The sequence below is a fragment of the Caloenas nicobarica genome, chromosome 8 (assembly GCF_036013445.1).
Source record: "Caloenas nicobarica isolate bCalNic1 chromosome 8, bCalNic1.hap1, whole genome shotgun sequence".
Classification (NCBI taxonomy): Eukaryota; Metazoa; Chordata; class Aves; order Columbiformes; family Columbidae; genus Caloenas; species Caloenas nicobarica.
In genome coordinates, this window is record NC_088252.1 from 21566899 (window position 1) to 21593199 (window position 26301).

The 26301-nt window shown below is 47.1% G+C and overlaps 2 protein-coding genes across 2 annotated transcripts in view; one reads left to right on the forward strand and one right to left on the reverse strand.

Moving 5' to 3' along the window:
- Nucleotides 1-16384, forward strand: part of LOC135991741 (probable cation-transporting ATPase 13A4) — a 28910-nt gene extending 12526 nt beyond the window's left edge. Inside the window, 20 exon segments of the mRNA XM_065640555.1 lie at nucleotides 662-729; nucleotides 731-807; nucleotides 1301-1405; nucleotides 1407-1488; nucleotides 2030-2218; nucleotides 2463-2524; nucleotides 4736-4886; nucleotides 6171-6254; nucleotides 7351-7507; nucleotides 8984-9095; nucleotides 9703-9827; nucleotides 9989-10152; nucleotides 10708-10720; nucleotides 10723-10770; nucleotides 10773-10828; nucleotides 11648-11727; nucleotides 12783-12958; nucleotides 14451-14533; nucleotides 15411-15491; nucleotides 16184-16384. Of these exon segments, the coding sequence (XP_065496627.1) occupies nucleotides 662-729; nucleotides 731-807; nucleotides 1301-1405; nucleotides 1407-1488; nucleotides 2030-2218; nucleotides 2463-2524; nucleotides 4736-4886; nucleotides 6171-6254; nucleotides 7351-7507; nucleotides 8984-9095; nucleotides 9703-9827; nucleotides 9989-10152; nucleotides 10708-10720; nucleotides 10723-10770; nucleotides 10773-10828; nucleotides 11648-11727; nucleotides 12783-12958; nucleotides 14451-14533; nucleotides 15411-15491; nucleotides 16184-16384 (2114 nt within the window).
- Nucleotides 16385-17361: 977 nt separating this feature from the next.
- PLAAT1 (phospholipase A and acyltransferase 1) lies at nucleotides 17362-20689 on the reverse strand. The gene is made up of 4 exons (XM_065640480.1): nucleotides 20579-20689; nucleotides 19874-20101; nucleotides 19422-19690; nucleotides 17362-19003 (listed from the first exon to the last, which is right to left on the reverse strand). The coding sequence occupies exons 2-4, from the start codon at nucleotides 20010-20012 to the stop codon at nucleotides 18902-18904; spliced, it is 510 nt and encodes a 169-aa protein (XP_065496552.1). The 5' UTR covers nucleotides 20013-20101; nucleotides 20579-20689; the 3' UTR covers nucleotides 17362-18901.
- Between the last annotated feature and the right edge of the window lie 5612 nt (nucleotides 20690-26301).

Here is a 26301-nt window from a genome sequence, read left to right on the forward strand (position 1 = left end):
GCCGGGCAGGGCAGGGAGAAGTGTGGGCACAGCCTGTGCTGGGCGGTAATGATGCATCTGTGTTGTTATCTTCTGCACCCGCAGCATCTATAATGATACAGGTGAACCTAGTAATTTGTGTTAAGAGTCGAGAGCAGCTTGCAAAATTAAATTTCACAAACAAGCAACTAGATAACAACTCTGGCCTTCCGAGGCCTGCTTCCCTGCTCTGCTGTAGGCTACTTTCACAATCTTGTCAAGTAGCCTGCGAGCAATTTTCAAGGAGTCTAGGTACCTGGCGCCCACTGAGGTATGAGCTTTCTTTCCTGCATCTCAGTTCCTTGCCCATAAAATAAGGGTTATAGCTATTTTTGCCTTGCAAAAATGTTGAGATGGGCAATTGCTAGGGTGATGAGAGATGTAAAGGCCTTGGATAGGTTTTCCTGGTCAGAGGGCTTTATGGACACTAAGCAAATGAAACTGAAGACACCCACTTGAAGAGAGATGTTTAGACAAGGGCTGATCTTCGTGCTGCTGCTTTTCAGCCAGTATTATTTCTAAGAAGTACCAGCCTTAAATCATGCAGTGTCAAAGTTTTATGATGTTGTGTGTGCCTTAAGACTTTTTTTTAATTGCCCAAAACTTGTGCGCAAGTAAAATTCAGTTTTGTATTGTTCTACAGGTTGCAAAGAGCTGTAGTCTCATTACTTAGTCCCTGCAGACGTATTTCTTTTAGATGGTAAAAAAGTTCTCTCTCCCATGTGATGCTGTCCTGATTGATGGAAGCTGCATTGTGAATGAAGGGATGCTCACAGGTGCAACCTTGGAGTTTGAAATGCTAGGGCCCTGTGCGGGTTATCTGTCAGGAAGATGTCTCTATCTTTTCTGGCAGCAAATTGTTTACTATTTATTAGAATAGTTTGCAGCAGGAGGTGGAAAAAATGTGGCTTGAATAATTCACAGTTGTCTCGGGATTTTGAAACACTGCCATTGTGTAATAGGCATTTCTTATCCACACTAAAACCAAGTAGGATTAATATCCTGTCAGAAATAGAAAGTAAAAATACTCAAGTATACTGAATATGTATTTTTTGAGTTTTTGGATTCTGATCTTGCAGCAGTTCTGTTCAGGCAGGCAATGTATGAGCACAGGGGTCAGTGCTATACCTAAACATAAAGCCACTACAAGGCATGAACTTGGTTTAGAGGCAAAATTTGACCCAAGCTCCTTGATACAAAATGTTCAGAGAAACCATCTGACTACTCTGAAACTAAAACTGTAATGGCCGTCACTATAAATTCACATGTGTAATTACATAAGAAAGCTAATCAGTCAGGCAAGCTTAAGCACCTATGGCAAGTGTCTTCACCCGGGGTTTGATAAAGCTAAAGGTGACCTGGTGAGATCCGTCCTCTACCCCAAGCCAGGGATTCAGACTCTATGGAGATGCCTTCAAGTTCATCGTAGGCCTCTCTGTCATTGGCATGTTGGGACTCTACAGAATTTCTGTAGAATGCCCTATCCTGAGTCTGAAGGGACCCACCAGGATCATCGAGTCCAGCTCCTGTCCCTGCACAGGACAACCCCACAGTTCACACCGTGTGTCTGAGGGTGTTGTCCAGTCTCTTCTTGAACACTGTCAGGCTTGGCGGGCGGTGACACCTCCCTGGGGAGCCTGTTCCAGTGCTCCAGCACCCTCTGGGTGAAGAACCTTTTCCTAATGTCTAGACTCATCTACACCGTGTGTGGGTGTTCATGTCCCACAGGGTAAGTACGAGGGATGACTCCATGCCGCAGGCGCCAGCTCTGAGCCCTCTGTCACTCAAGATCCTTGGAATATTGTTTGCTACCGTAATCAAGTTTTCAGGTGCCAGAAATGGGGTGGGGAAAGAGGAGGAGGATGTGGACAGAACAAAGCAGAATAAGTCTGTCATCCCCAGGCGCAGAGCCTGGGTTGTGTTGCTCCTGCGCAGGAGGGTTGGACCCCCCGAGTGGCAGCACCAGTGGCTGCTCCCACCCCATGGCCCCTGTTGCTCTTGCTGTTTGCAGAAGTCGGTGGCAGATGTGGTGGCGATGGCCCTTTTCCTTCTCACCTTGGCTGTGCCTCCCACTGTCCCTACTGCCTTGACAACAGGCACTGTTTATGCCTAAAGGAGGCTGAAGAAAAAGATGATTTTCTGCATCAGCCCACAGAAGATTAATACCTGCGGGCAGATCAACCTTGTTCGCTTTGACAAAGTAAGGTGCTACCTGGGGCACTGAAAGATGCAGGGGCTGCTAGGAATGTGGGATTTCTAATTTTTTTTTTCCACCCCATCTACCCTGATCTATCTTCAGGGAAAAATCCTCAACAGGTGCCCATGCAGCAGGGTGATGCTGCGGGCAGGAGGCTTTCCTGACCCTGCCCGGGAAGGACCTCTGGGGATGTGCAAGGGGAAGCAGTGGGCAATAGCAGAGTAACCAGGTATTTATTTAAATTTAGATAGGCATGCTGCCAGAAGATGGACTGGACCTGTGGGGTGTCATGCCTTCTGAGGGAAGCCGGTAAGGAAGGATTTCATTTAGCAAGGACTAATCTCTAGTGTGAATGTGCTGCCCAAATGCCTGGTTAGGAGGGAGGCAGTCATGTAGGATATGGAGAGGCAGTAAATAGCACGCGGCAAGTGATGCTTGGGTGCATTTGGGGAGGCAGAGTGCAATGAGTGTCCCTGCTCAGCCCCTTCCCACCAAGGAAGGCATTCAGACACCACTGTGGCAGGCGTAGCCATGAAAGTCCCTGGTAATTCAAGACAAACAGAAGTCAGCAGCAGCATGAGTGCTTTTAGTTACCCTGAGGGGATTTGGAGAATATATGCAGAGCTTTTCAATTATGTCATTCACAGCACAATTCAATAACTATTCTTAATCTAGTCAATAAACCTTTCATCATTTAAATATTAGGACAATGCTCCTTCTGTTGAGATTAAGTGTTGCTGGCTTTGGTGCCTGTTGAATCTCACCTACTTTCTGTAAATGCTGTGAGAAATCTGTGAGACCTGCAGAGCTCAGGAGTCCTTCGGGACTCCCTCAAACTCATGGCAGGCCCCATCTCAATTCCAAGCCCAAAGACCACTGAAATACTGAAGAAATAACCCCTATGTAAACGTTAAACTTGACTGTATCTAGGATTACGCTATTTAATTCATATTAGTATAACAAAATAACAGACTTCAGCTCTGAAGTGCCTGTTATGGTAAATTCAAATTATGAATCCTTTGCAGTGGCAGGACAAATCACACACCCTATATCTACTCCTAGGTTTTCATTAGTAATTGTTAATATATCGGATACTTCAACACCACAGAGATAATAATGCAGGAATGAATGAATGGATGAATTCATTGTGAGAGGAGAAAAATCATATTCCAAATACTTCCTCAAAGGACAGAGAGAAAATTACTATCTGATGCAAATTAATGAGAAGAAATTAATAAGTGTCAACCAATAAAATACCCTTCCCATGGGACCAAGCTGCAGGCACATTGTACAATCTCTTCTTGGGCCTCCTCCAGTGCACCAGGGAGACCACACTGAATATGTGCACATTGAACAGGTTTGGAGTCCACCAAAAGACAGACAGCTCATGGCAGAGCCAGAGTGATTTCTACCAAAGTAGCCTTGCAGGTGGTATCTGCTCACATGAGCAGCAGAACAAAGCTGGATCCATATATCAGAATAAATTAATGTAATTAAAAAAAAATAATCTTCTGTAAGGTATGAAGATGTAAAGCTCTCTTTGCAGACATGTCCACTCTGCACCCAGCCGGGAGCCAGTGCTGGTGACTTGCCAAAGCGCAAGGAGGAGCTATTGCTGTCTGCATTGATCTCATTAGCCTATTTGCATAATTACTCTTTCTTAAATGTTCACATTTTTAAACATATTATAAGACCAGCTGTCAGCTAAGCTGGATACTGTGAGGCAATGGCAGTAAAGGAATTAGAGGGCAATGTGTGTGTGAGAAGAGCAGACTCTAGGAAATAGCTTCCATGATGAAATTACAGAGCCTTCACCCAGCCCAGTCTCATGTGTTCAGTCTGTATTGTGGTGCCAAGGAGGAAATAAACCTCAAAGCTGTCCGCAGAAAGAAATTTGGGTGTGAATCTTTGACAGAGTGCATGGATATAACTTAATAGGAGTTAACCGGCTTACCCATTTTTAAAATCGAGGTGTGAGGGACAAGCACCTGGTGTCTGTTGCTTTGCAGATATAACATCTGCAGCTGGAAGTGAAGGTCAGGCTCCTTGTGGCTCTCCCACATCACTCCTGGCGTGCTGAGAGCAGGCTGATGATGCTTGTCCACCCTAGTGGGTGCACAGCACAAGCAGATGCGCCCACTTTCCATACTGCATCTTCACAAATCTTCTTCTCGGACACATTGCCAAACTTCTTTGAGGTCCCTGCTGCAAGCTGGTTCCTCTCTGATAGTGTCTTCTCTGCTTTGTCTAATGCCAAGCAGGACTCCTGTGCCAGCCCCTCTGAGTGTTTTACTTTCTCAGTTATTTCACGTCAAGCTGAGCTCGTGCCAATTAATTATTGGGTACTTTTTTGTCTCCTGAGTGCTTCTGACCTGCTAATCAGGAGGATGGGTAGGACAGCGTGTTGCTTGCAGTTACTGGGCTCAGCTCCTCTGAACACAGCAGAGCAGCACTAGCTGAGGACTTGTGTCTCTGCATCTCTCCTACAAGCAGTCCCAATAACCTTCTGCTTTTAATCAGATTTCAGAAAATCCGTAAGTTCCCGTCCAGCACTCCTCTGCCCTGGGGACCTGTGTGCGGAGCCTTGGTGAGCTGTCATTCACTGGTTGTTTTGGATAAGAAGATTCAGGGAGATCTGCTGAACCTGAAAATGTTTGAGGCCACACACTGGGTAATGTGACTCACATCCTCTGCACACATCCAAAGCAGGGACAGCCCCAACCCAGCCCATGGGGGGTTACTCACAAGTCAAGCTCAAATGCCTGTAGGGGAAATTCCTTTGCAGTCTTGCTGATAACAGCTGGAATTTGCTGTTATATCTTCTAACCTCATAGCAGGTTTGCAGCACTGTGGCTGCTTTTTGATAGTCCAGCACTCATTTTCCTCGGGGCTGTCTGCATTTTCTCTCTTAATTTGATTTGGAAGCACTGGAGTGTAAGGAGGCAGTGGGGAAGCCTGGTTACTGCTTGCTGCAAGGAGGAGGTCGGACCACGCCATTGACCACGTGGTGCAGAGAGCACAAGTCAGCCAAGGAAACACGCAGGCAGGTTTTTATGCCCTTATGCTAAACGCTGTTATCCCTGATTAGCAAAAAAACACCCCTATGGAGAATCCAAGGCTGGAGCCTCCAAGTGAGTGACAAGCAAGTCTCAGTGACACCTGGGGAGGAGGCAAGAGATTGAGCCTTGGGGCTCATCCACAGGGATGGAGAGTTGTGTGGGTGGGAGCAGGACAGGAGGAGGCACAAAGGAAAGGGGCTGTTCTTCTCCCTGCCACATCCTAGCCTGGAGGGGTTCTGGGTCTCTGCAGTTAACTGCCTCATCATCTTTTCTCCTTCAACCTTTTGCTCAAGAGAGATTAATCAATAAGTAAAGCAGATGGCAGCTCTTTCAGCAGCACTGCAGGAAGGCATCAGGCTGGTGCTCGCTCCTGTGGAAGAACAGGCAGCGGCAGAGCCACACGACAGCAGGAGGGGACTGTGAGGGTGAATGAGCCTTGGCAGCACGTAAAGTAACAGAGCTGGAGGGCTAAAAGCGTCCTACACTGAAAATTACCACCTTGTTTCTGCACAGAACATCAATGAGAGTCTTAAAAGCAGGTGACTGGAAGATAAAACCAGCTAGATAAGGATAATTATGTCTTTCCCTTCATCATTAATATGGCATTAAATTTATGTGGAACTTGAGTTTAAAGAAACCACAATTTGACACAGGTTTTTACTCTCACCAAGTCAAAAGACGCAGGACCATGTAGGCTTCTGCCAAGGAGAAGGCTGCAGGGAGCCTGTCATTGACAATGGATAGAAAGACCTGTTAGATCATTGCAAAACACTCGTGCAACTGGATGCCAAGAGTAAGGAGGAAACATGCTCCCATGTGCTGCTGCCCCTGCTTTAACAGATGGATATGAAGCCAAAAAAAAAAAAGTATCAGAAATAACACTTTTCCTTGTACAGCAGGTAGGAGACTCCAGCACAGCTCAGGTTGGGGCTGGTGCTCTCGACATCTGTGTTGTTAGACCGAGGCCGAAGGCCAGCAGCGTGAGTCCAGTTCATTCCAACGAGTGTTCTGTGTTTTCAGCCTGCAGCATGTACAAATTCCTAGCACACCCACTATTCATTTATCTGGGCTAGCAGACGCAAAATGCCTTTCAGCCACTCTTGGTGCTGTGCTTCACCTTCCCCCAAAACACGGTGGAAGCATAGGACCAGAAAAGCAGACTCTGATTGAAGTAGAGATGCTGCTCCTGAAGTGGCATATGAAACACTTCATGTGCCTTAAAAGCCCCTAATTCCCAACCTCACTATTTGCACTAATAAAAGATAGAGACTTCTCTGAGTCCTTCACTCTGTAAAGCTGCTGGAAAAATGAAACTACACAATCAGTTTAAGTGGAAACTAATGCAGAAAAAACATGTAAACAGAATAAATGCCTAAAGCATATGTTCATCTGCAGGAGGAGGCAATGTAAGGACAAGGGATTACAGCTGGAAGCATGGCTGTGGGTCCATGAGTCCTGCTGGTAATGGTCATGCAACCCCACTAGCAGATTTATCAACACCACCCTAAAGCACAGTGTTGTTTGCTTCAGTTTTCCTCTTAAAAATACACTCGGGAAGCTCCGAGTTTTGACGATTGAAAATCATTATGTTTCCAGTCCAAATGCTGAACCAGCCAGCTCCCTGCTGGTGGAAGGAGTGTGATTTCTGCTAGCAATACTAGAAAGACAGTGCTGTGGCAACAAGAAAATTAATCTAATTTCTAGGATTGCTCTGTTCCCACGGTAATGTCACTGTAACACATCAAATTTGAGTTCCCAGGACTGTAAATTCAGGAATATTACACTAATATGCAGTTATTAAGATAAGGGACAGGACAGAGTCTGGAAAACAAGTTAAATGTAAAGAAAACATCGAGGTTCCTGGGAAGTGTACTGAGAAGAAAAAGCTGGAGAGACTGTGGTTCCTAAAACTGTAATCAGTGATCTGATCCCATAGCCAGATGGCAGCAAAAATGAAATAATCTATTAATAATAAATCACCTTAGCAAGAAAGCCTCAAATAAGCTGAAGTTCAGAACAGATTTGCTTTGTGTAAGCAATGACTCAAATAACATCTCACTTTCCTGACCTCTCCAGGCTCCCGTGGAAGGAATACCAATCCTACATCAATTCCCATTTTCTCCTGGGCTGCAGAGGATGTCTGTTGTTTCACAGAAGATCAGAGGGGAACAGTATGACCTGTACATGAAAGGAGCATCAGAAATAGTGTCCAGCTTTTGCAGACAAGAAACTGGTATAGAATTGGGAAAGGGCAACTTTACAGTGTTTATTTGGACTTAATCCAAACCAGAGTTTATGTTGAGGCTCTAATCCTTCTCACTGGCCACACTACAACTGCACGTGTATGACTCTTCACAGAAACAAGCCTTGGGATTGTTAAATATCATTAGTTAATACTACAAACAAGTTTTCATTGCTTGTTTGTAAGTTAGAGATGCACACAGCCCAACAGCTACTGAGATGCACAGCCCGAGGTTCAGCCCCTACACATCCCTTAGCTGATTTGCATTGGCTGGAGATGTAATGCAAGAATAACGCTGATATGTCAAAATACCCAGAGCAGATGTGGAACCATAGTGATTGCATGTGTCACAGCAAGTGTGTTGTGCTGTGCAGGTTGTTAAATTTCCTGCTGATTTGTTGCCCTGCAAATTCAGGATTGAGTTACTGACCCAGCTTGCAAAGGCTTTAGAGCTCAGCAATGGGAAACTTGCTGTGGACATGCAAATTACTGTTATTAAGGATAATTGGTATTAACACTTGAGCCAAGACTTCGGTCCTCTCTCTGCAAGTGAACGTAGACTTTGGTTTGGGTTGGTTTGTTTGTTTGTTTGTTTTGGTTGGTTGCTTGGTTGGTTGGGTTTCTTTGGTTTGTTTGGTTGGTTTTTTTGTTTTGGGTTTTTTTTGTATGTGAACAATATTATAAACTTGTAGTCAAATTTGTCTGAAAACTTGAAACTCAGGTCACATCCACTAAGTACTTCAAAAGGATCACAAGCAAACACAATACCAACGGTCTGTGGTGCGTTATTTCAAGTGGCACTGACCTGAAAACAGGTAAAAATTGGTTTGAGGGACAATAGAAAGATTTAGTTTAGAACCACCTAAGATCTAATGACACAAACTTCCAAACAAGTCAACATCAGCAAGAAAAGTATCTTCAAAATCACGTTCCACTTTCTCAGGTTTCTAATTAGCTCCTCTTACCCTGTCTAATGACTTAGCTTAATGACTAATTAGGTACTGCACTGTAAAGCTGTGATTTCAGTACCTAGTGCGTACAAAATACTGCAAAGTTAAAAGGAACTCTTTGCTTTTAGAGCCACGGGAATGATCAGAGAATTGAAAATTTAGGATTTGGAAGAATTCTCACATTAAGGCATTAAAGTAAAAACAACTACTTGGTCACTCAGCACATATGCAGTAAAGCTTAGGACAGAATTATGAAGTCAATCATGTATCCTCTGCCCAGTAATTTATCTTATCTACCTGCACATTAACATGCATTTTAGAAGTATAAAATGGACAAATAGATCACTTATTTGAACAGTCAGTTCACAGCCTTGGTCCAAAACAGCTGACTTCTATGAGAGGGCACAGTGCTGTAGCTAAGGCTATAAATTTGTTTAAAGGACAGGCGTTTAACCATAGAACAGCAATCAGCAAGGATAGAATATTCTAACCACTAAAGTTTTTTTCCTGTAAACAGTCCCAGATAATTTCTTAAAGGAGGTTGAGACATATACAAGCCAAGGCTCCAGAGTCATTGCCCTGGCCCATGAAGCACTAAACCTAGGAAAAGAGGTAAGCAACCTAGACAGGTATGTTGTGCTGATGGGCTGCTGGTGTTACTGAGGGCTTGCTTTACTATCTGCTTGTTACCACCTGCCCCAAACTGACCTGCCCTGACCCAAACCTTCCCCTCCTCTCCTGCCAAAGGGAACCTACTGGGAAGCTGCACCATGTAACACCTTCCACTCAGCAGATGCTGATTACACTGTTAATTGCCTGCTTTATTACTGCTCTTGCAAGGCTCGCTGAGCTGAAATTCAGAAGCTGTTATCAAAGTGTAATGAAAGCTTGTTATTGTGCTTTAATAAGGCAACATATTGGGGCTGTAATAGAAAATAATTCTGTATACTGTAATCTGCAGGTTTCAGCCAGCCAGTTCCTGCAAATCCCTGTCCATCTCTCTGCACACGTGTCTCTGCTATGTTTCTTCTTCCCAGGGACCAGCAGCTTGGCTGAAGCTGCAGAAATGTTGGTGCTTGTTGAGCTCTGCTTGCCTTTAACTCATAGCAGTTGTGTTTCCCTGCAGAGGAAGCGTGTTTCCCACCAAACATGGCTTTCCCGTTGAATAAAAACCAGAGTCTCTCTCTCTCTGTGCCACTCATGGGAAACAGCACGTGTTTCTGTCCTTGCTCTAAGAGAGGAGACAGAGTCTGGGCTGGCGTTCCTGGGCCTCCTGGTGATGGAGAACCGCCTGAAGCAGGAGATGAAGCCCGTGCTACAACAGCTGGCTGCTGCCTGCATCAGGAGCGTGATGGTCACAGGTAAACCCCCCAGGCTCCTCCCGTAGCTGTGCCGGCTGCCGCGGGGCACACAGGAGAGAGATTCACTCCTCCAGCATCCTCCATTGCCCGTCCATGGGCATCCTGGGCTGCCACTGTGCTATGGCAGACATGAGAAGCCTGCCTCTGTATTATCCTTGCAGGTGACAACCTGCAGACAGCTGTCACGGTGGCCAGGAACGCGGATATGATTCACACACACAGCTAAGTCATCCTCATCAATGCAAACAAACCAGAGGGCTCCACTCCAGCTTCCATTGCCCGGCGATTGGCAGAAGGCTGCAAAGCAAACACAGCTGCTCCTCATGTAAGCACAGCCAGGGATGGCTGCTTTTGGGTGCCAGAGGGATTAACAAAGCTTTAAATGTCTAATATCTGGCTTTTTGTTGGGGATTTGGAAGGAGCTCTGAGGGACAGAGGAAACCTGGGGCTTAGTGTGTATCTACCCCAGGGTATATGGAGGTGTGGTGTGGACTGTGCACCTCTTAGGAAGAAATAATTAATCCAGCGGTCCTTTGCTCAGGGCAACATGCAAAATAACTACATGAATAACTGGCAAGGCTTTGCAGATGCAATGGCCACTTCAATCACGCTTGAAGTGTGCAGAATTAATGCAATTATACATGCTCGTCTGCGTGACTATTTGCTGGACTAAACTTCAGTGTCTACACTAGTAGCCCATAGCTAACAGGCATTAGTTACATGCAGAAACACAGCTAGAATATCAAATACTGCCAGGTGTAAAGATTTACAGAAGGATACTGCAGAAAGCTGTGTCCCTGATTGCCTGGTGGGTGGCTGATGAAGTGGAAGTTAAATGCCATCTTATGGCCTGTGAGAATAAATACTGTCTTATTTCTAGGAGGTATGTGCTAATAGAAGGAAAAGGTCACCTTGGAAGGAGAAATCTGGAACTATCATTTTGCAATAATGGAAAGTCCTATCAGGTTATTCTAAAGCACTTCTGCAGCTTGCTGACAAAAGTAAGTTCAGAGGAAACAATGCACTTACTTGCCCTCCCTGTTTTATTAAGTGACGGTGGTGTTCTGGCTGGAGAAAGGGCTTTTTCTGTTGGTAGCTGTAATGTTGTCACTACACATTTTGATACCTCCAGGCAGCCTCCCAGCATGCCGCAGGTTTAACCCAAACAGCTTGCTTTCAGCATCTTCTAAGACCTCAAATGACAGAGGGGGCTGTGGTGCTGCGAGCAGCCATGCAGTGGAATTACTCCACAGTCACCTTCCCAATTTCAGGTTAATTAAAACCATCAACCCCCTTCCCATGTGCCACTACCATAGCTGGCAATGGCCTCTGCTCAGCAGGGGCATCAGGAACATGAAATAGCCACATCTAGCAGAAGAAATCCCCAATTCCTGTCACCCAGTCCCTAAAATAGCTAGTGCTGGGACAGATTTTGGGATTTTATATCCGCTGGCCAGATTTTCAGGTAGGAGAAACCTCAGACTGAGCAGTGTTATTGCTGCTGTCATCAACCATCTGTTCTGCACTTGTGAAACACTCACAATGCCTTGCTGCTCTAAAGGCTGCCACAGAGCTCATGGTGATCGCTGGCTTCCCAGCACGTCCTGCAGAGAGAGAAATGAAAAAAACAGAGCAGGATAAATCTGATGTTAGAGGAAACCTGATCCCTTAGGGTAGCAAAACCGTGACAGTGTTTGGGAGATGGGATTAGAGGGTTTTACGAACGTGTCAGGCACCCATCAGGGATGCCTGATCCTGCCTTGGTGGAGTGATGGAGGCACAAATGCCTGCCCAAGGCAGCCTCTTGCTCTTTCTTGCAGATACTGGTGAACGCGGCTGTCTTTGCTAGGGTGTTTCCTGGCCAGAAGTCCTGCCTTGTTGAAGAATTTCAGAAACTCAGGTAAGGTCCTCTGGTTTTCTTCTTGAACCAATCCAATAACATGTTTCTCTGAAGCGCAATTGTCCCAGCTAGCGCTGCTCCAGGCCCATCTTTCAGACCCTCCCTTCCTCCACACGCAACCCCTGTTCGCATCCCCTGTGGCTGCCTTCCTCCCAGTTTCCCCGCAGGGATCCCTCTGTATCAGGAGTATCTTCACCCCTTGCTCAGAGTCAACCACTGCTTGTCCCCAGTGCAGGACAGAAGGCAGCATCAGCTGAGGCTGAAATGAAAACACAGGGGCAGAATCCCACATATACAAAAAAAAAAAAAAAAAAAAATTATATATATATATATATATATATATACACACACACTCCTGCACACTCAGCAACTCCAGCACAGCTACTGGTGCTATCCTGGCTGCAGCTTCAGCAAAGCTGAAAAAACCAGACGCAGTTGGGAGTTTGACCCCAAAGATGCTCCTTCTGGTCCCCCAAAGGAATGTTTCCTTCCCCAAACAGGACTCATGCTAACTACGGATATTGATTGCTACACATTAACAAGATGCGATACCTTTCTGAAAAAGCTAATATCGCCATGGAGAAATGAACTGGTAAGGCAGGAGGTGTTTCACTGAGGATACTCTCAGATGCCAGGGCCTGCCCGAGGCGCTTTCCCTGCGCTGCATGGATGCTCCACAGGCGAGCGTGCCGGAGGAGCGTGCGGGCAGCTGGGGCACATGTCTTCATAGCTGTGTCTCTCAAACTCTGCTGGCCTTGCTCACCTGAGAGCTGAGATTTTGGCATACACCAGAAAATTAAGCTGATTTTTTTTTGTTTGGTTTTGTTTGGTCGTTGCTGTTTTGTGTTTTTGTTGTTTTCTCTTGGTTTTGTTTTGTTGTTGTCGTCGTTGCTTTGTTTTGTTTTTAAATGTGTGAGTTTTGCTCCTGTGGGTGATACCTGGTTATTATAGTAGGCTGGGTTGGAAAGAAGAGGGGATTGCTGTTTGCAGCTCACTGTTGCTGGAGAGAGCAGGAACAAACCGCTGGGTGTTACCGTACAGGCGTTGCTCTCCAGAGCACCAGACCTTGCCCCCACCAGCCCCTGGGGAAACGGTACCAGCAGCGGTGCCCAGAGCACTGTCCTCAGTTACGAAGACACCACGCTATGGCCACTGTCTTCTATCAACTGCATCATTGTGGCCTTCATCTTTTCCAAGGGAAAGCCATTTCGGAAGCCCATCTTCACCAACCGTGAGTAGAGCTGGAGTAACATGTACTCTGCAGACTCCTGTTCCTGCCCCAAAATAAGCCTGGCAGGAGAGGTTGCTAGGGAAGGGATGCTGTGGATTTTTCTGTACCCACACCAATGACTGGAATGTAAAATAATAGTTGGTGTATGTGAGCTCCTACTTCCTCATTACAAAAAAAAGCTCAGTGAGCACTGCTTGAGATAAAAGCAGCAGAGCTGAGAAAGGAGACTGCATCTTATTTTGGAAAACATGTGCTTTGTAGAAGATGGTGGACTGGATTTAGTGCAGAAGTGTGTATTATTGGAACACAGAGAGCTTATGAGGTTTGGAAGTATTCGTTTAGAAATAGACACATCAAAAAGAGTTCCTCTGAGATTCACAGTTTTACCTTGCTAGACTTCCATTCCTACAGATGAGAGAGAAAAGCCTGTGATAATATCACTGTTAACATCCTCTCACAATAACCTTTTTCTGTTTGAGTTTAGCAGAGATGATTTAGCCGTTCCAGCCATCAGTTGACTGATAGCTTATCTGCAATTGCGGGTCATAGATGAGAGGGCAGGACTTCATCCACCTTAGCAGAGTTGATTTTGCTGGGTATTTTGTTAAATGGCAGGTCCCAAACCCATTTCACAGAGCACTGGTCACTTGCAGAAGACAGGTGGGACCAGAGAGTATCTGCCCTGCAAGCAGCCAGGCTGAGACAGGACAGAGGCCTCTGTCAGCTGAGAAATCTGCACACGCTTTGCTGTGTTTTATCCCTGTTTAGGGACAATCCCTAGGAGAAAGCAAAGGGCAATTCACTTGTTTTTGACACCCCCTCAGCCCTGTCCCCTCTCCTCCCTGGCAGTGAGGAGGTTGCCAGGAGTCTGTTGGAAGCTGCTGACCCAACTTGCCAGATGGTTTGAAGATGCTCAGCTCCTGGTAGTTGCCAGGAGTTTGGCACCTCCAGATCTCTGAGCCATTTGCCATTGCTCTGTGGCCTCCTGCTCCTCTGGAAGAGGATGCAAAGCCAGATAAAACTCTTCCTGTGGAAGGCACAGGTATATCCCACCTTCACACCCTCTTGGTCACAGAAGCACATGTCCCCACTGGAAGGGCAGCCCACCAGAACAACAGCCTCCTCTGCTGCCTGTGGTCCAGGTGTACAGCTGAGCTCATGGAGGAGTGAGCGCAGGGGAGGGGATGCTGGTCTGGCTCACAGCAGTGTCCCTTCAAGGCAGTTTTCTGTGGTTGTAGAAGAATCAGAACATGCCAAATAACTTGTTCCAGAAAAAACAGTGCAGGTGGTGAGCTTTGCAGCAGGATGCTGGTGAGTAGCTCTTCTAATTTCAGTTCCACAGCTCTTCTCTCAGGGAGACAAAAAAAAAAAAGGCATTTTACATGACATCAGTTTCACAGCATTAGCATTTGCAGCTCCTGCCAGCATATTTGCAGAGTTTGGTCACCAACCCACTTCCTTCCCAGGGCCACAAATGCTCCTCTTTCCCTAGATATATTTTCAGTCTTCCTGGCCCTTCAGCTTGCAATCTGCCTCTTCTTCACTGACATTGATGCTATGTACAGTGGTATACAGGTAAGCGCAAATGAAACATACATTTTCTTTTCATGCCACATATTTTGCTGGCCCTTTATGTATACAAAGCAGAAGCTACAGCTACAATTATCTTGGAAATTAATTTGCTGCTCTGACACTGATTGGGCAGCCTTTTCAAACTTCTCTAACATCCTCCTGACAAGTGCTTGATTAACGAGTTAGTCCTCCTCACCTCTAAAGACTGGGTGGCAGCTGGGAGAAGAAAAAAATGCTTAGAGCTTGCTGAGCTTTTCTTCCTAACAGAACAGGATAATAGAGTGGATTGTGGTTTTGCATGTTGGAGGAGGCTTGTTGGCCAGAGAACCGAGTGGGCCAGGATTGCTGCTGCCCCTGCCCGGAGCACCACGAGCTCGGGGGACCGGGCTGCCCTGTCCCTCCTGGGTGCTCAGCCAGGGCACAGTGCAGGCAGCTGCCTCCAGCTGTGCTGCCTCCAGCTGTGCTGCCCAACATCGGGAATGGCTGAGACCTGAGTCTCGTCCCTAGCCATCCCGCACAGGATGGATTCAGGTAGAGGCTTGGCATTGGGACAAGCATACACAGAGGGAGAGGAGCCACATGTTGTGCATTAGTGGCAGCTTCCCACAAGTATTTGGGCAACAGATCTTGCCCCAGGCACCTGATCTGCAGATTTCAGCAGTAGCTTAAGTAGCTGAGATGAGTTAGGCAGCTCCATGCCATGGGGAATTTGGCATCAAACCTGCCAAGATCTCTGTGACTAGGAGTGACTGTCACTTCCTACTGCCTCCTCCATGCTTGCCACTGGGAAAATATTAGTCAGCTTCTCAAAACATTAGGAACAGGTACAAATCTTGGCAAGGCATTTAAATCTAATTGCTGTTCATGTCTTTTCCAACAGTTTCTTTGCACTCCTGTGATCTGGAGACTTTACGTCTTACTGATGCTCTTGGTCACCTTTTGTGTATCTTTTTTTACAGAGGTGAGTGCATTTGTTCACCCCTTTTCCCTGGGGTGAATGGGAGCAGCATCTGGTCAGGTCATTCTACCCCCATTTGCAGTCATTCTCCTCCTCCAGAAGCATAAACTCTCAGGCCTTTTTTTTTTTTCCCTTATGACCCGATGTGTGTCTGTCAAATCCCTTTTTATACAGTCCCAGAGATGATTTAGACCACATCTCTTAAGCCTTTAGAGAGAGAGCGAGCTGCCTGGGAGGAGCCCGCTGCCCTGGCTCCCCTGGGAACACTTGGCAGTGATTTTGAAACAACCATTTCCTTCTTGTCCTACAATCGTCCAGGCTAGAGACTGTGCTGTTGGATATTGCAGTAATGACTAAACCCTAAAGTAGTTTGTGGGTCAAGGCTGGCTGTATCTGACACTAAGCATTGTCCCCTGCAAGGAGCAGCACTGCCTGCTTGTCCCACAGCCCCAGGAGGAAAATCTTGCCCCTTGATTATCTGCTTCAGCTAAACAGGCTGAGCTCAGTGTTGTCCTGATAGAACTGAGCAGGGCCTGTCTGTGGATGAGGAAGGTGACATTTGGCAGCTGTCTTACCAAAGGGGCTGTGCAGCTCAGGGGGGTTGCAGGTGTAGCAAGGGGTGGCTTTTGTCCCTGAGTGGTCCTCCCTTCCAGTGAAGGGCAACAGCACCAACCCTGTGCCGTGTCACTCTGCAGGATGTTATCTTGCAGAACAAGCACCTCTGGCGGCTGATTAAAGGCTGCTTTTGGTACCGGTCAAACAGCCAGTACCAGAAGTGGCAGAGGATGCTGCAGAGGGATCCCAGCTGGCCTCCTGTAAACACAAAAGTCTTTACAGCAAAAAGCATGGATGAGATTTACATTAACCCCACCTACGAACACTGTGAGGAGGACTAGGCCAGCCCCTGCAGCTGGGCACAGGTCTTCGCAGTGCTGGCACTCCCCTGGCTTGCACCGAACAGCCTGGGTTTTCATCCTTTGATGTCCACCAGATTCAGATGCCTGCATCCCTGCACAAACCCACTCACTTGAGGCAGGCTGGGCTCACGCTGGCTGTGCCCTGGAGCACAGGTGAGGACTCTTCTCTTGGCTGCTGGTGAAATAACAGCCTTGATGCTAGTCCATGGCAACAGCAGGTATCAGGCCTTGCCAACATCTCCTACAAAGGCTCAAAAATACTGACTATACAGCAAAGCGATGGCTTCTGCTGCTCCACGTCACACTCGCACTGCATGTTTCAGCCACTGCTGCACCAGATCCTGTCAATTCACTCACTGGGCTTGATGGGAAAGCAATCCAAAATAAGTGACCTAATCTTGACTGCACAGAGGAGCACACATACAGTTGAAGAATCCTGCGTTAAATGTAGTGCTGCAGCTTCCAAGAATGACAAGCAAGTTCCCCAGACAAAGTAATTCCCGTTTTCTTGCATCCTGGAGTGAATTACAGATGTGAGACGGCACATACACTGTCCTTGCCTGGCTCTCCCTTGCCAGGTCTTGCAGACATAATGCTCTGAGTACAGGCGAGGTTAAAGCTCGTAGATTGCTGTAAGATCAGGCTGGTGAGGAAATGCCCCATTTAAGCCTGCAAAGGCAGAGGCCAGCACAGCTGCTGCACACATGACTCACCCCCCCAGTTTGTGCTCTGCTGCTGCCACGTCCTGGCCCAGGTTTGGGGTCATGCAGCAGAAAGAAGGGCTAAGCCTCGGCTTCTTTCTTTAACTAAGTCATGCCAAAAAGCAGTGGTTTTAATGTGCTCTTGTGCATGTCTGCTGACAGCTGAGTCACTCTGTGCTTGCTCTTTCACCTTAAAGTTGTTCAACTAATTAGTTCAGCCATGAAAGAACTTTTGATTACAAGAAGCAAAAAAAGGAGTTTTGGGTTCAGTTTTATTATAACGTTTTCTCATATTAAAAAAGAACTTTATTTAAATGTAATAACAGAGGGCACTGCAAATTACAACCAGAAGTCTTGGCTTTATTTCAAACATTGAAAGAACTGATGGTTAAAAAAGGCTTCTGATCCTGTTATATACATGTTAAGAGCAGACAAAAATAGCAAGCCTCTTACAGAGACAGCTCTTCTGCTCTCATCTCTTCTTACAGTCCAGGCAGTTGGCTGTGGCAAAAACAACACAGGATTTAATTTCTTACATGCAGTCTGCAAATAACATAGTTCCAAACACATAAGCCAGATACTCCTGGTTAAGAGTAATAAGCCACACTTTTCCAAGAGAGTTTTCTTCTATGAAAGCCACATGCCAGCTTTGTGACAAGGAAGTATCAGGGCTCTGTACATTTGGAGATGGGGCATTGGTGCTGCACAGCTCATTCTCCAGGTATGTCACCCACAGCACTGCAGGGACACTGGCTTTGCCTTCCTGCTGGCTGGAGGAATTTCAGTCTTGTGCTGGGACTACAAACTGCTTAAATTCAACTTCTGCTTGCTGAAGAGCCAATGGCCCTAGCTCTGGGGGGGTGAAGGCTCTTGGTGGCCTTTGCAATCCGTGGTGGTCTTTCTTTAAAGTTCAGTGCTCTGGCAGCACAAGGAGTAGAATCATAGAATGGTTTGGGTTGGAAGGGACCTTAAAGATCATCTAGTAAGCTTGGTGAGGTCTGATAGCAGCAACTACTGCACTTACAGGAATGAAGAGGGAAATTTCAGTGACACAGTGACCCCAATCTGGAACAAACAGCTGCCAAAGCTAGCTAGGTTTTTTGTCAGGCCCCCCAGACTGGGTATCTGCTGCTCCCAAAGGGAGTCAGAGCCAGGGAAAGGACCACTTTCCCAGCAGGAGAAAACTGAGCAAAACACCATCATGCCAAATCTAGAGCACTCATTTAAAAGCCTGAGGGATAGAACCTGTAAGACCTGCCCTTCCTCCCCTCAGAGGAGCAGCTCAGTTTGGATGCTGCAGGCACAGGCACACACAGCATGTGCCTCCTCTGCCCTTCCGCAGGCCTGGGAACCTGTGATTTTCCAATTGCACAGCCTCTCACCTGGAGGACACACAGTAAACCTTCAGCAATACCTTCGCATTACTTTTGTTTAGAAAAAGAAAGCAAAAATGTTTCTTCAAGCAGGTTAAAATAGGTTATTCACAGAAACGGCCCATGGCATGTAGTTGATAAAAATGGGATGTGTGTAGGAAGCCTTGTACCAGCCCTCAGCAAAGCACTGAGGGTGCAAGGGTGTGAGGATGGAGAATTTGCTCACGAGCGCTCCCAGACTACCACAAAAAATCATCACAAGCAACGAAATCAAAGCGTATGTGGCAAACAGGCTAGTGCTGCCCTCAGCAAGGGCAGCACAGTGGTTAGTAAGTCTCAGTAGCAGCTGTGGCCATAAACTATCCAGGGTCCCTCCCAGCCAGGGGCTCCCTGCCCCAGTTCCAGCTCATTCCAGCAGCCCGTCAGTACTGTCTCTCTCTGGATCTGCCCAAGAGCAAGCCCAGCAAGGAGAAGGCACCAGCTGCAGCCGTTACAAACCCAATAGCACCAATTGCTCGCTTGGCCTGCAAAGGGAAAGTAAAACATATGATGGAAACATCATGAGTTGGGGTTTTTGTTTGTTTGTTTGTTTTGTTTTTTTTTCCTTAACCCCAGGCCAACTAATGAAGAACAGGCAGAGATAATCAAGGTAATTAAATGAATAAGACACACCTGCTCCATAAGCAGAAGAGGTAGCACTCAGGCTTTCAGCCTTGGGCTGTGGCATTCAGTAAGAGGGCACTATCTGGGTGCAGACAGACCACAGGGAACCTCCTGCTCCAGGGTCTTTGGTGAGGCCAGAGGCAGTGATGGTTTGGACACCATGCCTGGGGCTTTGCTGTCCCCATGCAGTTTGTAGGCTGTGTCCTTTTCCAGGGGCTCACACGGAACAGCAAGGAGATGAAGCATGAGATATGGAGGGGCTTACCCCGTGTTGCTTACCTGGTCGGAGACAGCCTCGCCGTAGCGAAGCAGCGTCACGAAGTGCTCGCAGTTGTTGCCGAGCAGGTCGTAGGACACCTCCTGGTTGATGAGGTACTCAGCGCGCCGGATGATCTTTGCCACCGGGAGGGGAGCGTAGGTGCCATCATACTTGTTGTTGATGCGGTAGGTGTCATTCCCCACCGCGTCCTTCAGGACCTGCCTCCTCACCCGGGCCTTTCTGCTGAACACTGACTTGGCACAGGAGGATGTGGCTGGGAGCCCTTTATCTGGGAAAGGCAGAGATGGGATGAGCCAGGCAGACCCTTTCTAGCCCCTCAGAAGGGTTTCTGGATGGCTCCTGGAAAGGCCATCTACAAACACAGGGTCCACCACTGGTCCATGGAGGGAGACAGGGCTCCTGGGTCACCCCAAAGCCCCCTCTGCACCCTGCTGGACTGCACCAGCCTTACCTATGGGTGTCACATCGATGATGTACCCGTCCCCCACGTAGAGGGCCCAGTGCTGGTAACCCGGCCGGAAGATCTCGATCAGGTCCCCTGGCTGCGGGTCACCGGGGTGGGTGGCACTGAACCCCACGAAAGCTGCCATCTCAAGAGTGTGAGTTCAGGACGTGCCCCTTTTGCTGAGCAGGCTCAACGCAAGGCACGGTGGAAAGGTCTGGGATGCGCACGGGGAATCTGCCGGGGGATCGCAGGCAGGGAGATCGTTAGGGCCTGGCACTGACACGTTCATACTGCGTGGGGAGCACCATCCGCTGGCACTCGACCGCAGCTGTGATGTCCCCGTCCCCGCAGGGCTCTGGCTCGGGATGGCCGGTCCTGCCCGCTAGCGACGCGCTGGCGTAGGGCAAGAAATTCAATCTCCGCCCCTCCCGCCGAGCGGTGCAGGCGAAGGGTGGAGCCATTCCGGCTCCCTCCCGTTGCACTGCAAGACCCTCCCGGTCTGCCCCCGGGCGAGCTCCAGTGGAGGGTCGCAGCTCCTCGGGGGGGCATCTGGGGACCCGAGCCCGTCCCCAGCCTCTGGACACCCCCGGGAGCTCGGCGGACCCGCGGCCGCCGCCGGCAGCCCTGCAGCACAGCAGCGCTCGGCACCCCGGCGGGGGCCGCACCCTCCGGGCAGACACCCCTTCCCACCCCCGGAGCGACCCCGCTCACCCCCGAGCGCCTGTCCCGCCGCTGCTGCTGTGGCCGCGCTGTCGCCCCGGGCGGGTCAGCGGCGGAAGCTGCGCCGGGTCCTGCCTCTTTCCGGCCGCTATAAATGGCGAGGAGCCGGGCGGGCTGCGGGCAGGCGGCGCTTGCACGGTCCCCAGGGAGCTGCTGCCTGCACAGCAGCCGCTCGGCTCCGCTCCAGAGAGTGTTACCAAAACCGCTCGTCGGCTCTAAAAGCTCGTCCTGCCCCCGGGGAAGACGGGCCGACGGCTCCCGGGGCCCCGCCAGCCGCGGGGGTGGGCTCCGGTGTGCGGGGCCGGGGTAGGTGAGCATCCCTCACCGGGAAACCTTCCGAGTGGGACAGGGGATGCTGCTGTTTCGCTTCTTTGCTGGCGAAGACAAGCAAAGGAGGTGGAGCTCAGAGTAAATCTCAATGGCCATTTTAGGGCAAAGAGGTTTCTAGAGTGGCCCTTCATCTTTCGGACCAGGAATTTCGTTCAGGAAATCAGAGGAATCTCGTAGTTGTTCCCTGAGCTGAGGGATGAGCAGAGCAGAGCAGGTACAGCTGCCTCCTTGGCTACAGCTGGCACAGTGTGCTAACAAGGAGGGTTCACTATCAACAAAACCGTCCTCTGAGTGTGTTGAGCAAAGCAGGGCATTTAAAGCCCAGCATTTCAAAAGTCAGGTGAGCAAGCTGGTTGATTTAAAAGATCAGAGCAGTGAAAGATTTGTCATCTTTCTGTCTTTTGTTGGCATGAAATAGTTAATTTGGTGGAGCACTGAATTGCAATTCTGCTTTCTGTATCGCCCCCTGTTTCTGAAGTATTTGCAAAGCTCTGCAGTGGAAAGCCAAGGCAATTCTTGTGATATTAGAAAAAAAGTGTATTCATGGAAAGCCAAAATCTGCTTTACCTGGGCAGAGCTGGGCCCTGTTGCAGGGAGAGCCTGGGCTGGGATCCTGCGGGAGGGGGCTGACCTGTGCCCCCACTGCCTGCAAGGGGAGGTGAGTGTGGTCAGCACCGCTCAACAGTCACAGAATCGCGCTGTTCGCAAGCGCAGGGGAGCAATAGGAAGCTGCCACTGAACAGTCAGGAAAGATGCTTTTGTAATCGCGGTGTAATTCCAGCATAAGGTTGGCAGTTCATTTGCGCACGAGTGGGCCTCTCACACTGATTCACTGTCATTATGTGACGAGGCTGGAAGCCCCTTTCTATTGACGTCCTCTCCAAAATAGCTGTACTGTGCACATAAGGACAGCTGGCGTGTTACTGAATGGACCTTTAATGCCTTTTAAATGCCTTTTATCTACCTAACTGTTCAGAGAGGTTACAAATACTTTTCTGGCTAACAGCACACGTGAGTTTATGGATAAAAGGGAAGGGTGAAAGGGCAAGTAAATAATAACCAGCATTATGACAGAAACCACAGGAAGCCCACACTGTTCTGCACTGTAATCAAATGTGAACCTGCAAAGAACTGGAAATGCATCAGAGAAATCTTAATGATGCATTCTTTGTGTCTCAGAGCTTTACTTATGGCACTGGAAATTCATTCAGGGCTTGTTCAAGACCCAGACAGTGCCTTGGTCCCCTGAGCCTTGTGAGTGGTCTGTCATGGGATGGGTGTGCTGTGTGTTATTAGGCCTTGCCACAAAACACACCTTTGATCTTCTGCTGTAACGGGGTCCATAGCATGGTCTGGGACTGAGCCGGTGCAGATTTGTACCCACATTCATCAGCGTGGCAGCTTCAGAGTTTGCAAAGACCCCAAGGAGAGTTTATAACAGGGTCTCGTTCTTCAGGAAGTTTTTGTTAAGTTATACTCTTGCTCAGTGCCTGCAGGAAGGGGGCTGATATCAACCCTACTTCTTGTCCACTCCAACCTGACAGTAAGGAGGCAGCTCTCCTTCAAACAATCACTTTTTTTTCAGTCCCACACTACCAAGGGGATGGTGATGTGGTAATCTTTGTTTACTATACTTGTCACAAGATGAGCTCAGTGTCTTCTTATATATTTCTCTCCCCAGTTGGACATGTCTTGCCAGAAGAGGAGCGAGGACTGTCCAGCTCAGTTAGCGAATTCCCTCCCCATGGAAGGATTTGGGTAAGATTATCATATGAAGATGTGCCTGGGATGCTATAATTAATTCTGACTGCATCAGTCTATGGTTTGTATATCTATCAGAGGTGTGGATGTGGTGATGTGCAGCACAATTGTGCTGACAAATTCCGTCTGGAAATTGTGGTTTTCAAACAGTCTCTGAAGATTCCACTGTCTCTAATGTGACTTAGGACGTATTTCAGTTTGCGTCTATAACATGAGAGATGTTTTAGATTAATAATTTCAAAGGTTTTTGGCCAATGCAATGATTTATTTATTACTATTTCTTAAATACAAGAATTTATTAAAATACAAGAGCAGAAAGTAATACAAATAAATTGGAAAAATATTGCTAAGTATAGGTATGTATTTTGGGATTAATTTTGATCAAATGCAGTGTTCACGACGTAGCCATAATCTCGTGTATGTACTCTGTCATTCAATGCATCCCTGGACCATCTCAAAGAAGAATCCCTCGATATCGTAGCTGTATCCATCTTTCTCTTCCTTCTGTACAATGGACAAAAAAAAAAAAAACGAAAAAAACCCCAACCATCTTTAATTTCTATTCTTATCTATAGTTAGAGGTCAAAGAATGGTGTGACCATGAACAAAGTCAGATTTTGAAGAAGCCCAAGTTTTGTGACATTGATGCATATGCTCTGTGTAAATGAAATGGCATAGGTCCATTTCTGAGAAAAAGCTAAGTTTTCCCTAGCATTCCTCAAATGAGATCCTGAATGCTGTGGTTCCTTTCCGGCCCTGCAGGTATGCAACTAATTGGAGTTTTGAGGTTTACAGGGGCTAAAAGGAGTGTATGTGTTTTGATTCTGCTGAAGGTAGCAAAGCTGGGAAAAGCCTTACCTGTACAGGTACACCGCAGAGGAGACCAGGATGACAACAACAACAACTCCTGCAACAACTCCAATGATGATGGCATTTCTATGGTTCTCGGAATCCTTTGTGGGAATGTCAACTGAAGAAGAAATAAGAGCTCTGTCAGTGAAAGCTAACTGTACTGGGAAGAGAAATTTTTTCTCAACCCTTGCCTGTCTGATTTATACTGTGCTGTCTGACGAATGCAATTTTCTGGAGTGATGTCACACCCAGGTCCTGTACGCTCTGCATACATGGTCCTGCCTTCACATCTCCACTGGGGGATCCAACCCCTTCTGTCTGCTTGGGTGACCACAGGCGCTCACCCACTTGGTTACCAGTTTACAGCATGGAAATGAAGAGCATGCTCAGTCTTCTCCATAATAACACCCTTTTTGAAAGCACTCTGTGTAATGCAGACAGTGGAATCCAAAATAGTTTTATTACCTATCCTTTCAATGTCGCAGCTTTGTCCTGTGTACAGTTCTGAACATTCACAGTGGAACGAGACAGAGGTGCTGTTGATTTCGGAGCAAACTCCATCATTCTTACAAGGATCTGGCATACATGGTCCACCTAGCACAAGGGAAGGAGAAACACTTCAGACTCTCAGACAATTCAACCCTGAGAGAACTGTTCTTGGTTAGATTACACTGACTGCTAATATTGGACATGCCCTATATTTTAAGGCACAATACTCGTACTTGACAACAGGAATAGGGTTAAGAAACACTGTTTCTATGATGAAACATCAGAGAAAGATCCCCTGTGTGCTTATGAAGGGCTTTTCTTCTGTTCAGACTTTGTGGCAATTGTCCCTAACCCAGTGATGTCCACAAGCAGTAAATTAAGACTTCGTGGCATTAAAGACAATGTGTGGTTGACTCACTCCTGTAGCATCCGCGAGTGTAGTTTGAAATGTGACAAATTTCATCAGATCCACATGCTTTTTCATAGCAGAATACAGCGGAGCTTTCTGTGCACTGGCATTCCTGAGAGCAGTCATCAGTGGTGAATATTTCTCCAATCTGGAAGACAGCAGTTAAATGTTTAAAAAAAAAAAAAAAAAATTCCAATAAAATCAGCCAGAAAAAGACGCAAATGAAGCACTGGGGCCCCATGCTATGCTCTCTGATGCCTTCATGATGAATGGCAACAGGGCAGTTGTGTTATGGATTTTTTTTGTTTTCAGTAGTTTTTACAAAAAAGAAAGCAAGTATCTCACTAATCCAGCTCTTTGAAACTCAAGAAGGTAAAATAAGAGTTTGGGGTATGAGGTCCTAGCCCCAGGTTGGGTCCATGTGCAAACTAACAGTGTCTAACTGTTGCTGGAGATAAGAGTTGCAGATGCATCGCATCATGATGCCAAGGCAATGTGGAAATGCCATGTGCCTTTTTTTTTGGTAAGTCTCACTTGTTCATTGTGTCTCCCTCCTCCCATGAAAAAAAAAATCTTTACTGGTTTAGGCCTTTTGTACCAAATCTCAAGTGTTAAAACAGAAAGCTACGAGACTACAAAGTAATTCTATCCTGCAGCTACAATGGAGGATTCTTCGTATTCCTCAGATTCCAGCTTGCTTGGGGCTCTCTTAACTCTACAGACTCTCAACCCTGTCTATACCACTCTTCACTGAGAGGGCCCACAGTGACTGACAGAATTTTGCTGTAACTGGCGTGTTGTAAACTTTAGAGATGATGAGGCTATTATTTACCATAATTAAGGTGATGAATTAACATGGAGGCCAGTGTGTAATCATATACTTTCTCCAAGTGCCTGCCTTGAGTATTCTGGCAGGTGGAGTTTCAGAGCAAACCAACTGATCTACTTTCTCTTCCTCCAGAGACCAGAATTTTATTTTAAAAAATGCTCTTTGTTCCTAATGCAAAATTATACACTGAGGAGAAGGAGGAGATTGCAAAAAAAAATTAGCAGAAGAAAATATTGTTTGGTGCCGTGGGAGCTGTCTGACCCGCAAAGAGACTGTACCTCATAGTATTTGTCAAGGTATGTGCAGCCACATTGTTTGTAAGGCACGCAGTCAGAATCACTGAGAATATAGCCAGGGAGACATTCACAGCCTTCAACGCAAGGTGATTCACACTCGGAGGGGCTGGTGAAGTCTCTGCAGGATGCTGGGCATGCAGACATGCATGAGCTGTAGTTGCTGTTGGCAGGACAGGACAAAGCTGTAAAAACAGGGAGAGTCCAGTTATAGCGGACTGCTGTGCATTACTTACCCAACACCCTTTGATACCCAGAGGATGTTCCCATTTCGTAAGAGGCAATCTGATGAACACTCATACACAGAGCTGCAGACACATATATGATAGTGCTGAAGTTGTGAGTAAAGCACTTTGAAATCAGGAAATGCATCGTCAAAGCTATTTGGATGCTGTCCTCTCGTTCCTGTGTTCACTGATCTCAAATAACTTCTCACAGATTCAGGGTAGCCAACCCTGCAAGTACCACAGCTGTTCCACAACGCTGGGAACTGTGTTTCACCAGGAACACAAAGTCATCTAACTATGGGTGACACAAGGGTAGTATGGTTTGATGAATCTCCCAACTTGAAAATAAAGTATTAGGAAAAAGTTTGAGATTATTACAAGTATTACTTCCATACTTCCAGCATTTCTTTTAGTCTGAAAGATTTGAGATTTTTGGCAGAATCTTTTCTTATTTTGAAAATTTGCAGACAAAAAAAGTGAATTAGTAGATTTTTGTAGATTTAAAGAGAGATTGAAATGAAATG